Source organism: Ambystoma mexicanum, chromosome 2p (genome assembly GCF_040938575.1).
Source record: "Ambystoma mexicanum isolate Mex_15411 chromosome 2p, UKY_AmexF1_1, whole genome shotgun sequence".
NCBI lineage: Eukaryota > Metazoa > Chordata > Amphibia > Caudata > Ambystomatidae > Ambystoma > Ambystoma mexicanum.
The window spans coordinates 1179008274-1179025043 of record NC_090923.1 but is presented as its reverse complement, the minus strand read 5'-3'; the positions used below and the strand labels follow the sequence as shown (position 1 = coordinate 1179025043).

The following is a 16770-nucleotide window of genomic DNA, read 5'->3' as shown; positions in this document are numbered from 1 at the left end:
TTGCACCCTAACTTCTGCTGCAGACCCAATGCACTGTTTCTAAAACACCCCCAGTAGCCTGCAGCTTCCCCTGAAAACCGCAGTGTCGGGTGCCTCTCTTGCCAATCCTCTGCTTGCCGTGAGCCTTTCAGCACACGGAAGGCCTCATTTTAAATGTTAAATGGTCTCCTCTGTGCACTTTTCCTGTAATTCGTATTGCAAAAATTGTAAATGCCGCCTACCATTTAGCCCTGGAAGGCAACACTTACAATGCATTCTTATGGAATCTGCTTGCTTTTACAGGTGTAAACAAAGCCTGTCAGATTCCATGGGAATCCACTGGCTGTATGCCAGCATGAAAGTATCATGGACGCGTATGTGGGTTTTGCAGGGGAAGCAGGTAAGCGAGGTGGACACAATGAGCCCCTTCTGTGAAACCACTCCTCTTGCAAAAGTCATTTAAATTCCCCTCAAGCGCCAAAAAGAGGTATAATGCCGGCCGTAAATCTTTTACGACACATTTGTACATTTGTTTATGCTCTGGGAATATGGAAAACTGCGCCTTGTCTGTCCTGCGAGTCAAGGTTTATCTGGGATTACTGCCAAACACAGTCCATTTACCAAATAAACCAGAGAGCATTTGGAGAGTTCCTGTTATTCTTCTGGCTGACAAAACAAGTGGGATTTTATTAAATGAGAGAGGGGGCGGCAATCGAGAGAAGATTCTCGAAAACCTGTAGGGCAGAGCTTGACTCGGTTTATATGTCAAGCAAAGTCTCATGTGTTTCTCACTCAGCCTAGCCCCAGGGGTCAAGTCCTAAAACGAAAAAAAAGTGGAGGGACTCACCAACAAACGCAACGGGATGTGACGTCGCCAGAAATGTGCATATCAAGGTGAAATATGCACATTTAATTAAATTGCCTTTGCATAACCACCCACATTGCGCAGGGCGAATGGCACACACAACCACAAAACCAAGAGAGGATGTTTTCTTCTAATAGTGTTTTTGAAAACGTTAAATGGAGTGCATGTTTTAAACGCTAAAAACCAATAAAAATGTTTTCCCTAGAACTAGCAGCACTTTAGTTGCTTGTTATGTTTCATCAGGTTATATAGTGTCGTGGTGAAGTGTCTGGCCTACAAGCCTAAGGACTGTGGTTCGATCCCAGAGGTTGGCATAAATTCAAAGTTTCTCGTTTTAGCTGAGGGGGACTGAGTCCATCCTCTGAAAAAAGTAGGTGTGGACTCTGTGTACCCTCGACTTGAGCCCTGCCTATCCCTCAATGACACTTCAGAGTAAGTGCAGTGCTTAACTTGTGGGGGTGTTTGCCAGGGCACAGCCCTGGCACTTATTGTCTCAGACTCACTTTAATTATGAAGTGGTGATACCCAGTGCATCCATCAACCACAATGAGTAGGTGCGAGCTGAGTGTAACCCCAAATATGTCAACACTGTGGGGAGCAGCTATGAGTGCTGGCAGCCGAGGTGCAGAACTGCCCAACCGCAATGTCACAGGAGAGCTAGAAAATATTTAGGACCTGGCCCTTATTTTTTTTACAAATTCAGCAGTGAGTAAGTGTCCCACAGTCCCAACAAGTGGCTGACTCCGCCCAGCACTACAGACCTTTCAGATACTACTGAATGACCCCACGTTACAGTTCGTCATTCTGCGTGCATGGGATAGAAATAGACAGCATGGTGTGCATGTGCAGTTACATGGTAAGGTATCATACATTGCAATGCAAAGGTGCATACAGACCTGGCTCGGTGCAGACAGGGCAGCATCGTCCTGGTGGAATCCGAAGGCTTCCCAGAGGGCACTTGATGGCTCGGCAGTCTGTAACCTCGCACACCTGTGTTCCCAGGTCACATATGCACATGGTGCAGGGGTCCGGCGCCCAAGCCGCTCCATCATACATGGCCATGCCATTGACTAGACACTGGCCCCGGCCTGACATTTAGGGAAATAAAGAGAGAGAGACATGTAGAGTGCTTAAAACCTTAGCTGAACACATAAGGCATCTCGTCCACTATGACCCTGACTGCACACAGGGGCGCCGAGTACGCAGGTGCTCTGGGTCCTGAGGTCCCCCGGAAAAAGCAATCCGCACTAAATATTAATATGATATGAAAAGTAATTTATAACGCGCCAGTACACATGAGTTTCTAGGCGCAACAAGACAAGGGCGGGAAGACAGAGAGAAGGCAAAACAAATGATCTTACTAGGCCTTGTGTCGTTCAGATCATGCAAGTGTGAGAATGAGAAGTGCAAGGGTAAAGTGAGGGGGTGCAAGGGAGAGGGGAGTGGAAAGCAGGTCAGCAATGCTCTGAGTAAGTGCAGCCAGGGCAGCGCGGCTCTGGGTAATACAAGGAGAACAAGGGACTGCAGGGTTACAGTTACAGCCCCTAAGTGCGTGGTAGACCCAGAGGCAGTGCAAGGGTGACTGATCAAGAACGAGCCTGGTACCCAGTGAGACTCTGAGGGTGGCCAAGCAACCAGGTGGTACAACCTAGGTCAGCCTGGGTAGGTCAGGTGGGTAAGCTGGGGAGGGAGAGAGAGAGAAAGCAGAGGAAAAGAGGAAGGTTTTGAGCTGCTTTCGTAACTTCTGTTGACTTTCATTGGCTTTCACTGGCACCCCTGAATGCATATCTCATTGCCGAACCTCTCTGGGCTTCTCCCCAGTAATCACACTGTCTGCCGAGTCCGGCCTATGTGGGTCTCTACACTCAGATCCATCTTAAGGACTGTTGGAGTCTTGGGCTCAGACATACTTAAAAATAAAATATTCAGGTTTGAATAGGGGTTAGAAATTGCACATCCGATGATCTATTTGAAAAGGTTATTCCCAGGTACGATGCGGGTGGGTTCTTTCCACCGAGATATTTGGAAATAATAGTGCTTTATAAGCCTGGAATTCTGGCCTAGTCTAACGCTAAACCCACGGTTAGTACATAGTATAATAAATACTAACATGGATTTTAAATTTAGGCATATGAACGCTTTGTTAGCAACTAAAGTCAGTGGTGAGGTCCTGCCTTCTGTAATATGCATTTGTTTTCAGATTGCAGTGTGTGTGTGTGTGTGGGTGCGCGCGCGCTTGCGTGATGCTCATGATTCAGCCTTGCAGTGAGGCTTGCATTGCTGCATCCTGGCATGTGTTTGTGATACTGGTGATTCAAAACTGCAGTGAGGCTCACCTTTAGTAATGTAGTGATGGCAGCCTGCCCAGTGTGAGTTGCAGTTGCATCATCATTCCGTGCAGTGCTACAGTGTTCCCGCCCTGTGCGAGGTGCACTTCTCAGTTCTGCCTCGAGCTCATGTTTCTTGTTTGAAGTAGCAGTGGCTTGGGCTGCTTAAGGTGACATGTGGCTCACTTTGTAAAGTGTTGCTGACCTGTGTGAAGTGTACTGGATTGGTCCTGCAGTGTGGGCACCTTTCTGCATTGCAGTGATGGCATCCTGCAATGTGCACCCTTTTAACATGTCTGTGATAGTAGCTCCCTGTGTAGGTTGAACATATTTCAGCGAGAGCCCCTATTTCGTATTGGAGTGGTGATGCACTTTTTCTTGTAGGGTGCAAGTATTTTGGTATTGCAGCGTGGATCCCCTTGCGGTTGTGGTGTACATGTGGTGTACATCATCCTGAATCCTTTCCAAGAGAACATCCTATATTGGCTAAGATACATAGATGATATTTTTGTCATTTGGAAGGGGAGTGAAGAAGAGGCGAACCGATTTAATGGATGGTTGAATGAGGAAAACAGATACCTTAAATTCACCATGAGTATGAGCAATGATGTGGTGAATTCTTTGGATATCTTGATATATCACCACCAAGACAGGTTGTTGATCAAACCTTATGCTAAAAAGACTGATAAGAATGCCCTCTTGCATTTTAATAGTCATCATGCCCAACATATAAAGAACAATTTGCGCTTTGGGCAATTTTTGCGGTTTAAGAAAAACAGCAGCACCAATGAATCTTACGAACAAGGTGCTAATAATCTGATTGCAAAACCTACCACTCGGGGCTATCCCAAACGGCTAGTGGAGGATGCAGCAAAAAGGGCATTCAACAAATAATAGAGAAGCCCTCCTTGATCAACAACTACACAAGAATAGAGATACTAAGGAGACTCCATTATTATTTGTAAATACTTTCAGCAACCTATCCTATAAAATCAAAGGTATTATCAACAGAAATTGGAAAAAAGTAATGACAAAGGAATGCGACAAAGCATTGGTGGCATTCAAAAAAAGTACTACTATAGGCAACCTAGTGATGAGAAATGATATTAGGAATCACAAAAAGAAAGAACCCCAACAGACAAGATTGTGAGGTCTACCGCCAGTGTTCGGACACCACCCATGTGGTAATTGTATCATGTGCAGTCAGACTAGGAAGACCACTGCAGTAGATCTAGGCCTAGAAAGAGAGTGGAACATCACAGAACATACTAACTGCAATACAGAACATGTAATATATGTAATTAGATGCCCTTGCCAATACATTTACATTGGGAAAACTAATTGTAAGTGTAAAACGAGAATGATCGAGCACAAGAGTGGTATCAAAAATAAGATATACCAAGCACCACTTGTAAAACACTTTTTGGAAAAAGATCATAAGTGTACTGACTTCAATTGGACTATCTTGAAACATGTAAGAGGAAGAACACAAGACCTAATTGACAAAAAAACTAGTCTAGAACAAAAAAAAATATTTTTGACTCAGAGCCATATTGTAGGTCTTAATGAAAATATTGAGTGGCACAATGCATAAAAGATACATACCCATGTGCCCAATCAACTCGTTAAGGAACTGTTTTGTTGTCATATAGGCATAAAGAATTGAGATGGAAAAGATATTGTATAAAAACCTGGGAACAACCTTAACCACTAAATGGTAGATCCTGTTGTTAAAAGACAACTTTATGTTGGTATATGCATGAAAAGGTCCAATAATCACAGTAAAGGAAATAATGTGGCGATAATTGTTTGGAAACCTTCCTTTAAGGAACTAAAGCCACATAGGAAGTTGTTATGACAATATGTGTGACATTACCAAGTATTTTCACTGGTCTGTGAAAGTGGTGAACGCAGACGTTACAAGCTGTGTCCTTTGTCAGATATATATGCTTTTTGACTTGGGGGTTGTACACCAAACAATTCGATTCACCCTATTTATTTAGCAATTTAGAACATTTTTACCTCCAAGTGGCGGTATATGTAAATCATCCTACCTGTAAAAGACAAACTCAGTGACGTTGCATAGAATATGTCTCCGTTCTGGGATTCTCCGATATAGTGTATGAAAACCTATGCTGTTTGCAATAACGATTTGGGTTGTCCAACCATGGCATTGCTCCTAATGACTCCGGTGCTGATTACTATAATGATTTTGGGCGTTTTGCACTTTGTCAAGTATGTAATACAGAACTTTGTGTGAACATCATATTCATGTTATCAATGGGTGTTTTTTCCCATCTATCCCTCATAAATTAGAAATGTAGGCTCTGTAATTTGTTCTTCTTCCCAACATGGGTGAGGTTTAAAAAGATAGGCACATGTGCATATTACATAACTATATAAAAACAGACACTACTATCATTCCAGATAAGTCCGTTTTGGTGTAGAACTACATGTCCCATAGGCATTTATTTTGGCATGGGATGCGCCTAACAATGTGTACGATATTGCGCTATGACGCGGTGGCGTCATCACGTTGCACGATGACGTCATTGCATGATGTGATGATGTCATCGCGCAACGCGCACATACTAATGGCGGCCATTTTCATTTTGTCAATGGCACGTCAAAAACAACACAAGAATCAGGAAGGAGAATTTTTAAAATTTAGAGTGAGTTTTTTTGTGTTCTTTGGCCACTACATGTGTGGATCCCCTTAATAGTTGAACACTAGAGATGGGAATTTCCTTTCTTTTGAGTAAACAAGGTTGCTTCATTCATTTTGGTCTACATATTACTATACTAGTACAATTATATATACTAGTGTTTACAGCTTTTGACAACAGTAAGCACCTTGATACTTTGATGAGAAAACACTTTATGTCCTCAGTTCGGACAGAGGTATTGATACCTTTGGGTGTCTCTTTCTTATATCTCTTTTTGTGTAAAAATCAACCGTACCACTAAACATCTACAGCCGTGGTGGTACACGCTCCTCCAACAGCAATAGAACTTACCTGCAACACTTGTAGGTGAGATTACTCACCACATATGTATACACTGGTTGGTCCCTCTCTTCAGATTTTATACTTAGACAGTCTCTGTGTGTGTTTTTGTTTCTCAGAGAAAGAGGAGGTGTCATGTGATCTTCCCCATTTGAGAGGAAATCGCCTCCCTATCACCAATTTGTTTGGTGTATATAGACTGTGGATATATTTACCACACACTAGAAGGTATCTAAGACTTTAACATACTAAGCCCCCCAGGTGGATCAGGGTTTTTTTGTTTTTAAAATCTAATGACAAGATTTCAAAACTTTAAAAATACATTAGTAACAGTGTGTCTTTAACCCGTAGGATTCATCATTGTTGAGGAAATGACAGAAAGAAAGTGATAGGAAAGAAGAATTAGCACTTTAAATACACAAGCAATTTTACCCCTGATGAATGTCCTACATTAGTCTGTGTTTTAAGGACAGAAACTTGTACAAGTTGGGTTTGAGAAAAATATACCAATTGCACTTTAGAATTTGAAAAACTACTCCAGTGTGAAATATTCAGACAGAGAAACGTTGCAATTACTACAACAATTAACACACAGGGCCTCATTACGACCCAGGCGCTGAGTGGTTAACGGCGCCGTAAAAGGCTGTGGCGCCGTTAACCACTTAGTGCCTTACTACTAGGTCCCTTTGCGGGACCCGACCTGAACGGCTGGTCTGGACCAGCCATTAAAGTAGGGACTCGCAAAGCGACCTCGCAGGCAATTACGGTACCGCAATTTGGGAATGGGGAAGGGCCATGGTGAAATGGGGAAATACCGCCCGCCAACCTTGGAATGGGGCGGTATTTCCCAATTTCACCATGGTGGACTTGTTACAACGCCGGCACCAACCATGGTGCTAATAGCGCCATGGTTTAGCGCCGTGGTTGTAATGAGGGCCACAACAGTATGTGTTTTCCTTGTGTCTTGTAAAGTGTATGTTTTACATGTTTTATAAATCGTGTTTTGAATTTTATGTAATTTGATCATTTTGGAAGTGTTTTATTCTATAGATTTAAATAATAAAAATACCTTTTAGCGTGATTTTTTGATATATATTAGGTTCTTTTTGTCCTGTCTTGTGGTGTAGACACCTATTCAAATAGATCTTCTTTTTGGATATCATAGTACATTATAAGGTGCACTTCTATCGCTTCTGCAGTTAGGGTCACGTTTTAGCAATGCACCAATGCTATCCTGCAGGTGTACATGCTTAGGCTCTGCAGCAATGGTGGTCTGTAAAGTGTGAAGCATTGTTTCGGTAACTGCCCTTTCTCAGAAATAATCCCAAATAGAAAATAACGTGACACAAAATGCTAATCTGAGCCCACACAAAGCAAAACACACTATTTATTTAATTAAAAACGTTTTAAAAAATGTGACGTAGATTCGCTTTTCAGCACCCCAAAGCTATTTCTTCCGAGAAGCAGATGAAATGGGCCTCATTACGAGTTAGGCGGTAAGTGGTAAGTAAAATTATGAGTTTGTGTTTTGAGTGGAGGATTTACCTCCAGCAAAACCCTGGAGGTACATCTTCCCAATCAACTACAAAAGAAACGGCAGAATTGGCGGAATTACCGCAGCGGTAATTCCGCCACGGTAATTCTGCCAAAAAAGCCCCATTGTGTCCCAATGAATGGGGAATTCCACCGCCACCACCACTTGTAATCAGGAGCAAATTCCGCCTGACCAAGCGGCAGTAACGGTAATTCCTCAGGGCTATTTTTGCAGGGTCTACCACCGTTTTCCGCCTAGCTCGTAAAGAGGCCCTATATCTTTTAGGTTCTATTCCACACATAATCAAGTTGAGATACCTTTGATTGGACTAAATGAAAATGTTATGCTCCGATGGTAAAAAGCATGAACTTTCAAAGTCCCATAGACCTTTCCCTCAGATGGTGGTAACACGATAACATGAGCAACAGAAAAAAGCACACCCCTGCCAGGCGTGTCTTTCACATAGAAAAAAGGCAGAGAGATGGCTGCAGGAGAACGTCTGTCGGGAATCTCGACCTCAGGTGGCCCCCTGATCTACAGGGCAATGCACGTGGGCTAAGAACAGACACATACGTGCACCCACTGGGAAACAGTTCTGAAATCCAGCAGGGCTGGGAAGTAGCATGTTCAGCCCCACCGCATCATGCGCCCAAAGTGTAGCATGTCATGACTTCAAACACTGAAGCACAACAAGTAGGTACGAAAGAAAACATCCACGCTATGGTAGAGAAATCCCGAAATGGAAGATTCAAGAACATGCGGTTGGATAAAAGGATGAGTTGTTTCACACATTTATTACACAGTCTAAAGTTTGTCACATGTACAATAGGCTTAAAAACCCCATTGCTTCGTCCAGCCTCCAAATACAATGTTTGCATCTCCCTGGCATCCAGCTGCGTATAATTAATTACCTGGAGTGATTGCAATTCCCAAACTAGCCTTAGAACGGCGCACTGCCCCAGTGGGTTGAAACTAAAACATTCTCAGAGGCAATGCAGTGCCAGGACTGTGCAGTGGGTAACACACCAGACCTTCTTATGCCTACTCGCCTGCACAGGATGAAAGCAATACAGAAATGTTGCCAAAAATGTAAACGGTACAATGTCCCATTGTATCCCAGGGTGCCTCATGCCTGACAGGGCCTTACTCACTTTCATGCAAGCTATCGAACATGCTCTCACTGTTAGTTGCTGCAGTGTCTACCGTTATCTCAGCTTCATGCTCAGTAATGTGAGCCAAACATTTGAGCGTACACACCAAAGGTTGACACGTTTTGTGTCCTGTGTCCTCACCCATTCGGGGTTCTGAAACATTGTGTCTCACAGCTGTTGGTGAGAGGGAGAAACAGCGGGTTGTCTACTGGCACTGTCGATGTGGTTTCCTTGATAATGCCAGGCTCAAAGTTGTCCAGAGTGTGTCATGTATCTGTCATCTATGCTCAGGCTGCCATTATTTGGTTGAGTAGTTTCAAGTACTTGAGCTGCCTTGTTTGAACTTGTGTAATAATCGAGATGCCACCTTTCAATACCATCACTCACAGGTCCCGCAGTGCGTGCCCATCTTGTCTGACGTGTTGTCGAACAGCCATTTCTGTTTTGGGGTTCAAATAGTGTATCTATATATAGTTCCTGGCATTTTTCCTTGCAGTCAATTCTTGCATTGGATGAAATATACCAGGTCCTCAACAAATCTATGAACACTTGTGTTAGTGCCGCAGGATACATGACAACCATGTGTATTTGTATGACAAATTTGCTGTCTATGTATTGTAGCAGGTCTTCTCCAGGTGTTTGCAATGCCCGATCAAATTTCCTGCCAATGTATCTGGCTGAGTGACCCTTTTGCAGGAAGGTTGCATGTCGGGGTGGGGGGTGGCAGGTTGATTATCCCTTGTCTTCCTGTTGGAGGACATCCGTTGGCATCACATAGCCTGACTGTAGAACAGATAGATTGTTTTCTGTGGCTTGGATGTAAACCTGTCCTAGGAGTGCCAACACAGAGCTTTGTATCCCTTTTTTCACCCAGCTCTTCCTCACCAGGCTGAACGCCAGCAACTTAGCAGGCTCAATAGAAAACCACGACCTCCCTCCCAATGTCTGCAAAGCAATAACCGAGCAACCCCAACTAGCTCCCTTCCTACCCCTCCTCAACACCTGCATCGAGCAAAGGGTAATCCCTCTCTCCTTCAGTACAGCCTTTGTCAAACCTCTTCTCAAAAACCACAATGCTGACCCGAACACCGCAGCAAGCTCCAGAACAATCTCCATCACACCTTTCATCACCAAACCCCTCAAGAAATGTTTATACAAAAGCTATGAGGACACATTTAAAACAACAGACTCCTCCATGCGTAACAACGTAGTTTCAGACCCATGAGAACAGAATTCACACTGTGCTTTATATGGGAGAGTCAAAAAATCAACGTGGATGACAACTCACAAAGTGCAATCATCGTTCTAGACATTTCCGTCGCTTTCAACACTATCAGCCGTGGGATCCTACTAGGAAAGCTTGGAGACATTGGATTAAAAGGGTATGCAGCATCACTTCATCCCTGCTGGCGAAGACTAAAACACACTTGGCCCTTTTCAGGTCACATCCCGCAAACTGGCTTGAGGCGTTCCCAAGGATCCAGGCTCTCAGCTCCCCTTTTCACCATTAACATTACTGTGCTCTTGGAACCTATTACCAACTCAGGCCTCAGATAATTCAATTATGCATATGACACCCCCAAAACACCTACAGGATCCCTAACGACACTACAACAAACGCATTGGCCTTGTACGCATGGACTCCTGGATGACAGCAAACAGACTGAAACACAGCGCAACCAAATCCGACTCCGTGATTTGTGGAAAATCCCACACTAATCCCTGAGCCAAAAGTAAGGGAATCTGTGTTCTGGCAACAACAACTGTCAGAAACCTGGAACTCATGATGAACAGTGGCCTTGCACTAGAACCACAGGTTAAAGCCATCATAAAACATTGCAGTTATTCAGGGTCGGACTGGCCCCATCGGCCAATCGGCCCGTGGCGGCCCGATAGGAAATCATGTGTGGCGGCCAGGGGGCCGGTTTTTGGCCACGCCTGGGGCTGGTTTTCTTTTGAATATTTCTTTTATTACATTGTTTTATTAATATAATATAGAGTGCGTGTCACACAACTACCTGCAGTGCAGCCGCCCGCAGCCTCTCGGGCTGCAGTGTGCAGTCAGAGTCAGTGTGTCAGTGAGTGCCTGGCTGCGGCCGGGATCGCATGTACCGCAGCATTAAATTGATCCCATCCCATTCCCCTTGCCCGGGGTGGGCCAAGCCAACAGGACGGCGTCGGCGGATCAACTGACGCACTCTGGCTGGGGGAGGGGGTGGCTGGGCTGGGGCACAGGGGCAGCATATAAATCATCAAAGCAAGGTAACTGTTACCTTGCTTTGATGATTGAAATTTTGCATGCATGATGTGATGTAAGCATCATAAATTATGATGCATGCATCAGGCAGCATGCATAGAAATTAGAGGGGCGGGGGATGAAGGTGCCGCCACTCCAGGGGGCTGGGGCCGCTGTGCACTGCTCGAGCCGGCTCACTCAAGTGAGTCAGAGTCTCAGAGAGACAGTGTGCAATTTGCAAAATGAACTAACAGCCGGGCCAGCACTGGGCAGGCTGCTGGAGCCTGGAGGCTGACTGCAGGGCAGGGCTGGGCTGGGCTGGGCGGGGCCTGGCTGGGCCCAGCGGTGCACACATTAAGTTGCTGTCAACTTTGCAGAAAGCGGCAAATTTGTTGCACTTTTGCAAAGTTGAAAAGCAACTTGTGCCTGCCTGGGGGCTGCCAGAAAAACAGGCGGACCATTGGGCCAATGAAAATGCGGCTGCAGGCAGCAGCCAACGAGACTCTGTGCCGCCACCAGCCTCAGTCACGTCACGTGACTGACTATATTTTCCCTGGGCCTCTGACCCGGTCTACAGTACTCACTACTCAGACAAACAGGTCGGACTGGACTGGGGCTGCAAAGAGAGCAGCGCACAGACTAACAGTGACACCAGGAGGACGAGGGCCGTGGGGGTGTCGGAGGCCGCCGTACTGTAGTGTCCAGGAGTCAGGAGGAGAAGGACCACAGTAGCAGCCACTCCAGCAGTAGCAGCAAGCTGAGGCCAGGGGCCCAGGGCACACAGGCAGCCAGCCAGTCAGCCTAGCCGGCCGGCCCGGACATCCCCCCAAAGCCCAGGCCAAAGCCACCTAGTAGTACACTCCCACACAGCCACAGGCGCGCGCCACAGCTACCTAGCAGCGGAGACGGAGAGAGATGGCCCTGAGCTGAGGTAAGACTCTAAGCTACCATGCAATATGTATACATGGACGATGTAAGATAACTCAGTGGATTGAGTTTGTGCCATTCTTATCTCTTATACATGCAACAAAAATGCCCCATTCTAGTTAGATGCCAGTCCCGGTTTTAATTTTGCATTCTGGGACTTGTACTACAATCTGGAAATCCGGGACTACAAATCCCAGAATGCAAAGTTAAACCTGGAACTGGACTAGGTTCTACCGACTGGCATCAGTGCATGGGGCATTTTGGCATGTATGTTGCGTTCAATTTGTAGGCTTCTTGATCAAACTCAGTCTTTCTCCCGCCGAGGTGGAGAAAAGTGCACAGTGGAGTGAGAAGCATTATTTACTCTTCAAGAAACAATTCCTTTTTAAGCGTGTTCTGTGCAAATGATTTTATTGCACACGCATGAGATTGGGCCCAGCACTTTTCATGAGCCCATAATTCACTGTTAAAAAGCAAGTTCACCCAGGAAGGCAACAGGTGAGAGTGGCTGGGCACCGCCATAAAATACCTTAAAGCCGCTAGTCAGAGGATGTCGCTCGGTGGAATTAGACCGAGAAGGGAAAGTCGGCCCGAAAAGAGGCTTGTCACAACTATGTTCAAGTTTTCACACAGTGCTCCAAAATCTCCACTTCCTGGCTTCCCCGGGCTGAACGATGGGAAGTGGGGGTGCGGAGGTGGGGGGCAGGAGCCTTGAAGGAGGTTGGCCTTCATTTATTAATCTAGTGAAAAAGCATGCATTTCTTTCCCTCACCCTCTATCTATTTATCTGTCTGTCTTTGGTTGTTTATCTATATAATATACATATGCCTATGGGAGAATCCAACTTGTATGTGATGTTAAGTATTGTTTTCAAATGTATACCCTTCATGTTTCAATTTACATTGTCTCCAGGGGTTCTGGTGGATCTGAAGGAGAGGGGTAGGGGTGGGTAGGGGTGGGGGAGGGAGTGGGACATGCCAAATTCCTTTGGTGTTGGACCTGGATCTTCTGGAACATTCAGGATTCTTTAAAACATATAAACATGTTGTTCACATCACTGTCAACCCCCAGAGCATCCAAATGAAACAATGGCAGAGCAGATGTTGCAATTCTCCAGAGCAACGAAACTCATTTTAAACACTAGCGCACTCCTGTGAGAGCTTTAACCAGCAGAATCAACTTAGCAGTACTTCAGTGGCTGGGTATTACCAGCTTCCTATAGATAAGTACTTTGAAAAGTGACGCAGAGCGAGCTCTTGGCGGAACACTTGTAAATGCTGCTCAACCTGAAGGGGAAATCTGCACATGCTGCACCCAACACATCGCTGACTCCACCCCACCCCTGCCGGCCTTTCAGAGCTACCAGCCCGCCATGTTACCCCAGTGGCTAGATCTTCCTTACATCAGGGTGGCAACATGCCCTGTGTGTCACCCGACTAACATTTTAGATATGACTAAATTGTGACTAATCCACTGTACATTGTATGGCACTTGCAGTTCTGTACTTATGGGAACAATTAAACTACAAGTCCCAGCATTCACCGGGCTGTTGGTTTAAAATGCAACTATGGTGGCCATTTGACGACTTAGCCCAGTTGACTTCTTAAAGTTTCTGCCCGCGTTGAGGTGTCAGTGAATGACTATGCCCCAGCCCTACCAGACTTACAGGAGCAGCAGCCTACTGTGGAACTAAGGACTTGTGACAGGGCTCCGCTAAGAGCTTAGCAGGGAGTTTGGCTGCAAAGCAGCAGCTCCTAGGGGCTTCTTTGCGGTGCTACTAATCTGCTGCTAAAAAGAATATGAATATGTAACCTAAATGGGCAGACATCCCCTGGCACCTTTTCACGAACAGGGCACAGAAGAAGGCAGACATTTCAGGCAGGGTACACACCTGCCATACTTTAATAAGGTTCAATTTAATCTGGCTCAAGCACACCATGGCTTCTTTTTCTCAGGTACCTGTTTACAGCCTGGGCCCTGCCAGGGAAGGGCCAGAAAGATCGTCAAACCTGGACTTCAAGAGACTTTCATTGCATGTATGAGGTAACTAGTGCTGAGAGTATGGGATGTCCTGCGAGTGTGCTGCCTGCTTTCCCTATTTTGCCAAACTCTGAAGCTTGAAAAAAGATGCACGTAGGCTTGCCACATTTGCACTAGACCTGCAGATGAACTTAACTACTCTGCTCTTAAATCTCAGTTACCAGTTAAATGGTATCCATTACAGAATAATTGCTCATTTTACTATAGTCGATATGATAGCTCAGTGTGTTGAGCGCTCACTGCTGCGATGTGTGTGTGATCTGCAGGTTTGAATCCCAGCAAGGCCATCTCAGCCTTTCATTCTTCTGAGGTTGATAAATGAATACCAACACATGTTGTTTGATATTGAATGCATATTTGTTCTATAACAAAGAGCTTAAGCATAAGTGCTATACAATAACATTATTATTTGGCATTGGACGTCTGCTTGCATTCACAGTAATTTGACAGTATGGATCTTAACACACAGATATTATTGATACATATGGTGATCCATTGTTGTATGAAATGCATATCACATTAGTGAAATCATAACCATATTAGTCTACTTTTGATGCCACTTCCTGTTTTGTCAAGGGGTGAAAGATCGTGTTTCATTAATGGCACTGATACTGTAGAAACATCTGTGTTTGCGCAGTGAGAAGCGTGGTAGGCGATTCACGGATGATGGTTTAAGGCCACTTTTTTGAGGCGTGGGGTGGGCCACTTTTTTGAGGCGCAGGGTGGGCCACTTTTTTTTTGGGTGTCCAGGCCTATTTCTTGTCCCAGTCCGACCCTGCAGTTATTGCACTAGTACAATCAAGACAAGTCTACACCAAGGGCCGCTACGTTGGGCTCTCAGAATACCTACTGAACAAGCTAAAAAAAGATCAAAACACAGAAGCAAAGCTGTTCTTGAGAATGAAGATACAAGCCCTTCACGCCAATCCTCCAAACACGCCACTGACTCCCGATCAAACAGCAGATTCACTCGTATACCCCATTAACTACCCGCGGTGCCCCCTATGGTAAGGGGCGCAACTCCATCACAAGGAAACTCAGCTGCTACCAACCATCAAGAGTGCTTCAATCCAGCAACAGTGCCCTAGCAACGGTGCCAATCTTCAGCTGGAAGCTTTGCCACACAGAGGAACTTTCTTCTCCTTTCCACCAAACAAACTCTGGAGCTCTCTACCGAAACGGCTCCCCACAGAAGACCGCAACTGGACCTTCCATAAAACCAACCAAAACCTGGCTATTCAACCGACAACAGCATGAGAACAACATAGGAATCGACCAAAAGCTCAACCGACAGCCACCTACTCACAGCATACTCCACCTCATGGAAACCGGACAACGCACACTCACCACAAAACCACTCACAACTTGCCAGCTACAAACTATCGGGAAACTGAACCAATTAGTGGGAACTCCACCCTACCTTAATGGAATCGACCCAGAATACAAACATACCACAAACCTACTTGTAACAACTTGGTAAAGGACTACTGGAGAAATGTCTCAGTGAGGCAGGCGTTCATGCAACCTAAATACAATCAAACCAATACTCCTGTCATCCTGTAGCCGGCTGCTGTGCTCATGTCTTTGGATGGTGTCCAACAATCTTGCTCCTAGATGATGCTGCAACAGGATGCCCAATTACCCCACAACAGCAGATATTTAGTGTCAATGTTTTATTCGAAAGAATATATCTCTGCGAGGTAGTTGGGGATTCTATGTCTAGGGGTGATCTCAGCACCTTTCCTCAACCCTGTACAGGGTTCCCACCTCCCTAGCCCACCAAGCTGCCTATCATGTCCCAACCTTAGTGTAGGAGTTGCTAACTATTGCCAAGGTACCTCTACTAACTGGTACTGTCCCTCAAAATTAGGAGACCTATAGACTTCTCCAATTCTTACCCCTATACTCTGCGTCCTGGTCTTACGTTATCTCTCTCGGCCTAACCCAGAGAGTCTTGAAAATGGGCTAAGCCCCGCCTCTTTCTCCAGAATCCATTTCAGTCCACATTGCCCGGCTGCTCCAGGCCATGTTTGTCCCAGTTTCCTTGTTTCCTCAAGCCTTTTCAGTACATTTTATTTAAAGAACCCAGGGAATGTTTTCCCCTCTCTCCCTGAGCTGTGCCTCATATTGTTGTCTGTTACTGTCTCTGCCGATATTGTTTTCGGGAACCCTTTTAATGACATTCGTCGAGCCTAGGGTTGTTGTGGGACTCCTAGTTGCGAGGCTTTAAAACAGCAAACGTTTGTTAAAGCAAAAACTGATACGGGCCGAGTTTTGGCTGTTGAAACTAGGTGCATTCTGGGAGCTGTCGTTTTTCTTTAGTTTCCCTTTCTTTCTTCTGGAGGGTGCAAGGGCTGCTGGTCGCTGTGGTTCCCAGGCCTAGTACTGGCTTCTGGAGCTGCTTTGATCCTGAGCACAGAGGTTTCTAGGTTTGAGACACAGATAGTGGTTCCAATATCCCTACATATATTCAGGTATTCTGGGCAGGCAGAATTTCACAACCAAGGAAGACTTTCTAAAAGTAGCGCAAGACACTGAAAACAGACTTCAGGAACAATGGTCTTCCATTGAAAATATTGGAGATGGCACTTACGAAAGCCACCGGATTTCGGCAGATATACATTTTAAAATACTGCAACATAATAAATGTTCTGATCACTTATCATATGCTATAGTATTATTACACCAGGGTTTACAAATGCAAGT

At 45.3% G+C, this 16770-nt stretch overlaps 1 protein-coding gene across 3 annotated transcripts in view; it reads right to left on the bottom strand.

Annotated features, from left to right (window-relative positions):
• The window catches only part of LOC138567295 (extracellular matrix protein 2-like), a 510028-nt gene that overhangs the window by 459368 nt on the left and 33890 nt on the right, over nt 1-16770 (bottom strand). For all 3 annotated transcript variants that reach the window (XM_069645351.1, XM_069645350.1, XM_069645352.1), the window contains exon 2: nt 1741-1932. In XM_069645351.1, coding sequence (XP_069501452.1) covers nt 1741-1932 — 192 coding nt within the window. The remainder of the gene's footprint in view (nt 1-1740; nt 1933-16770) is intronic.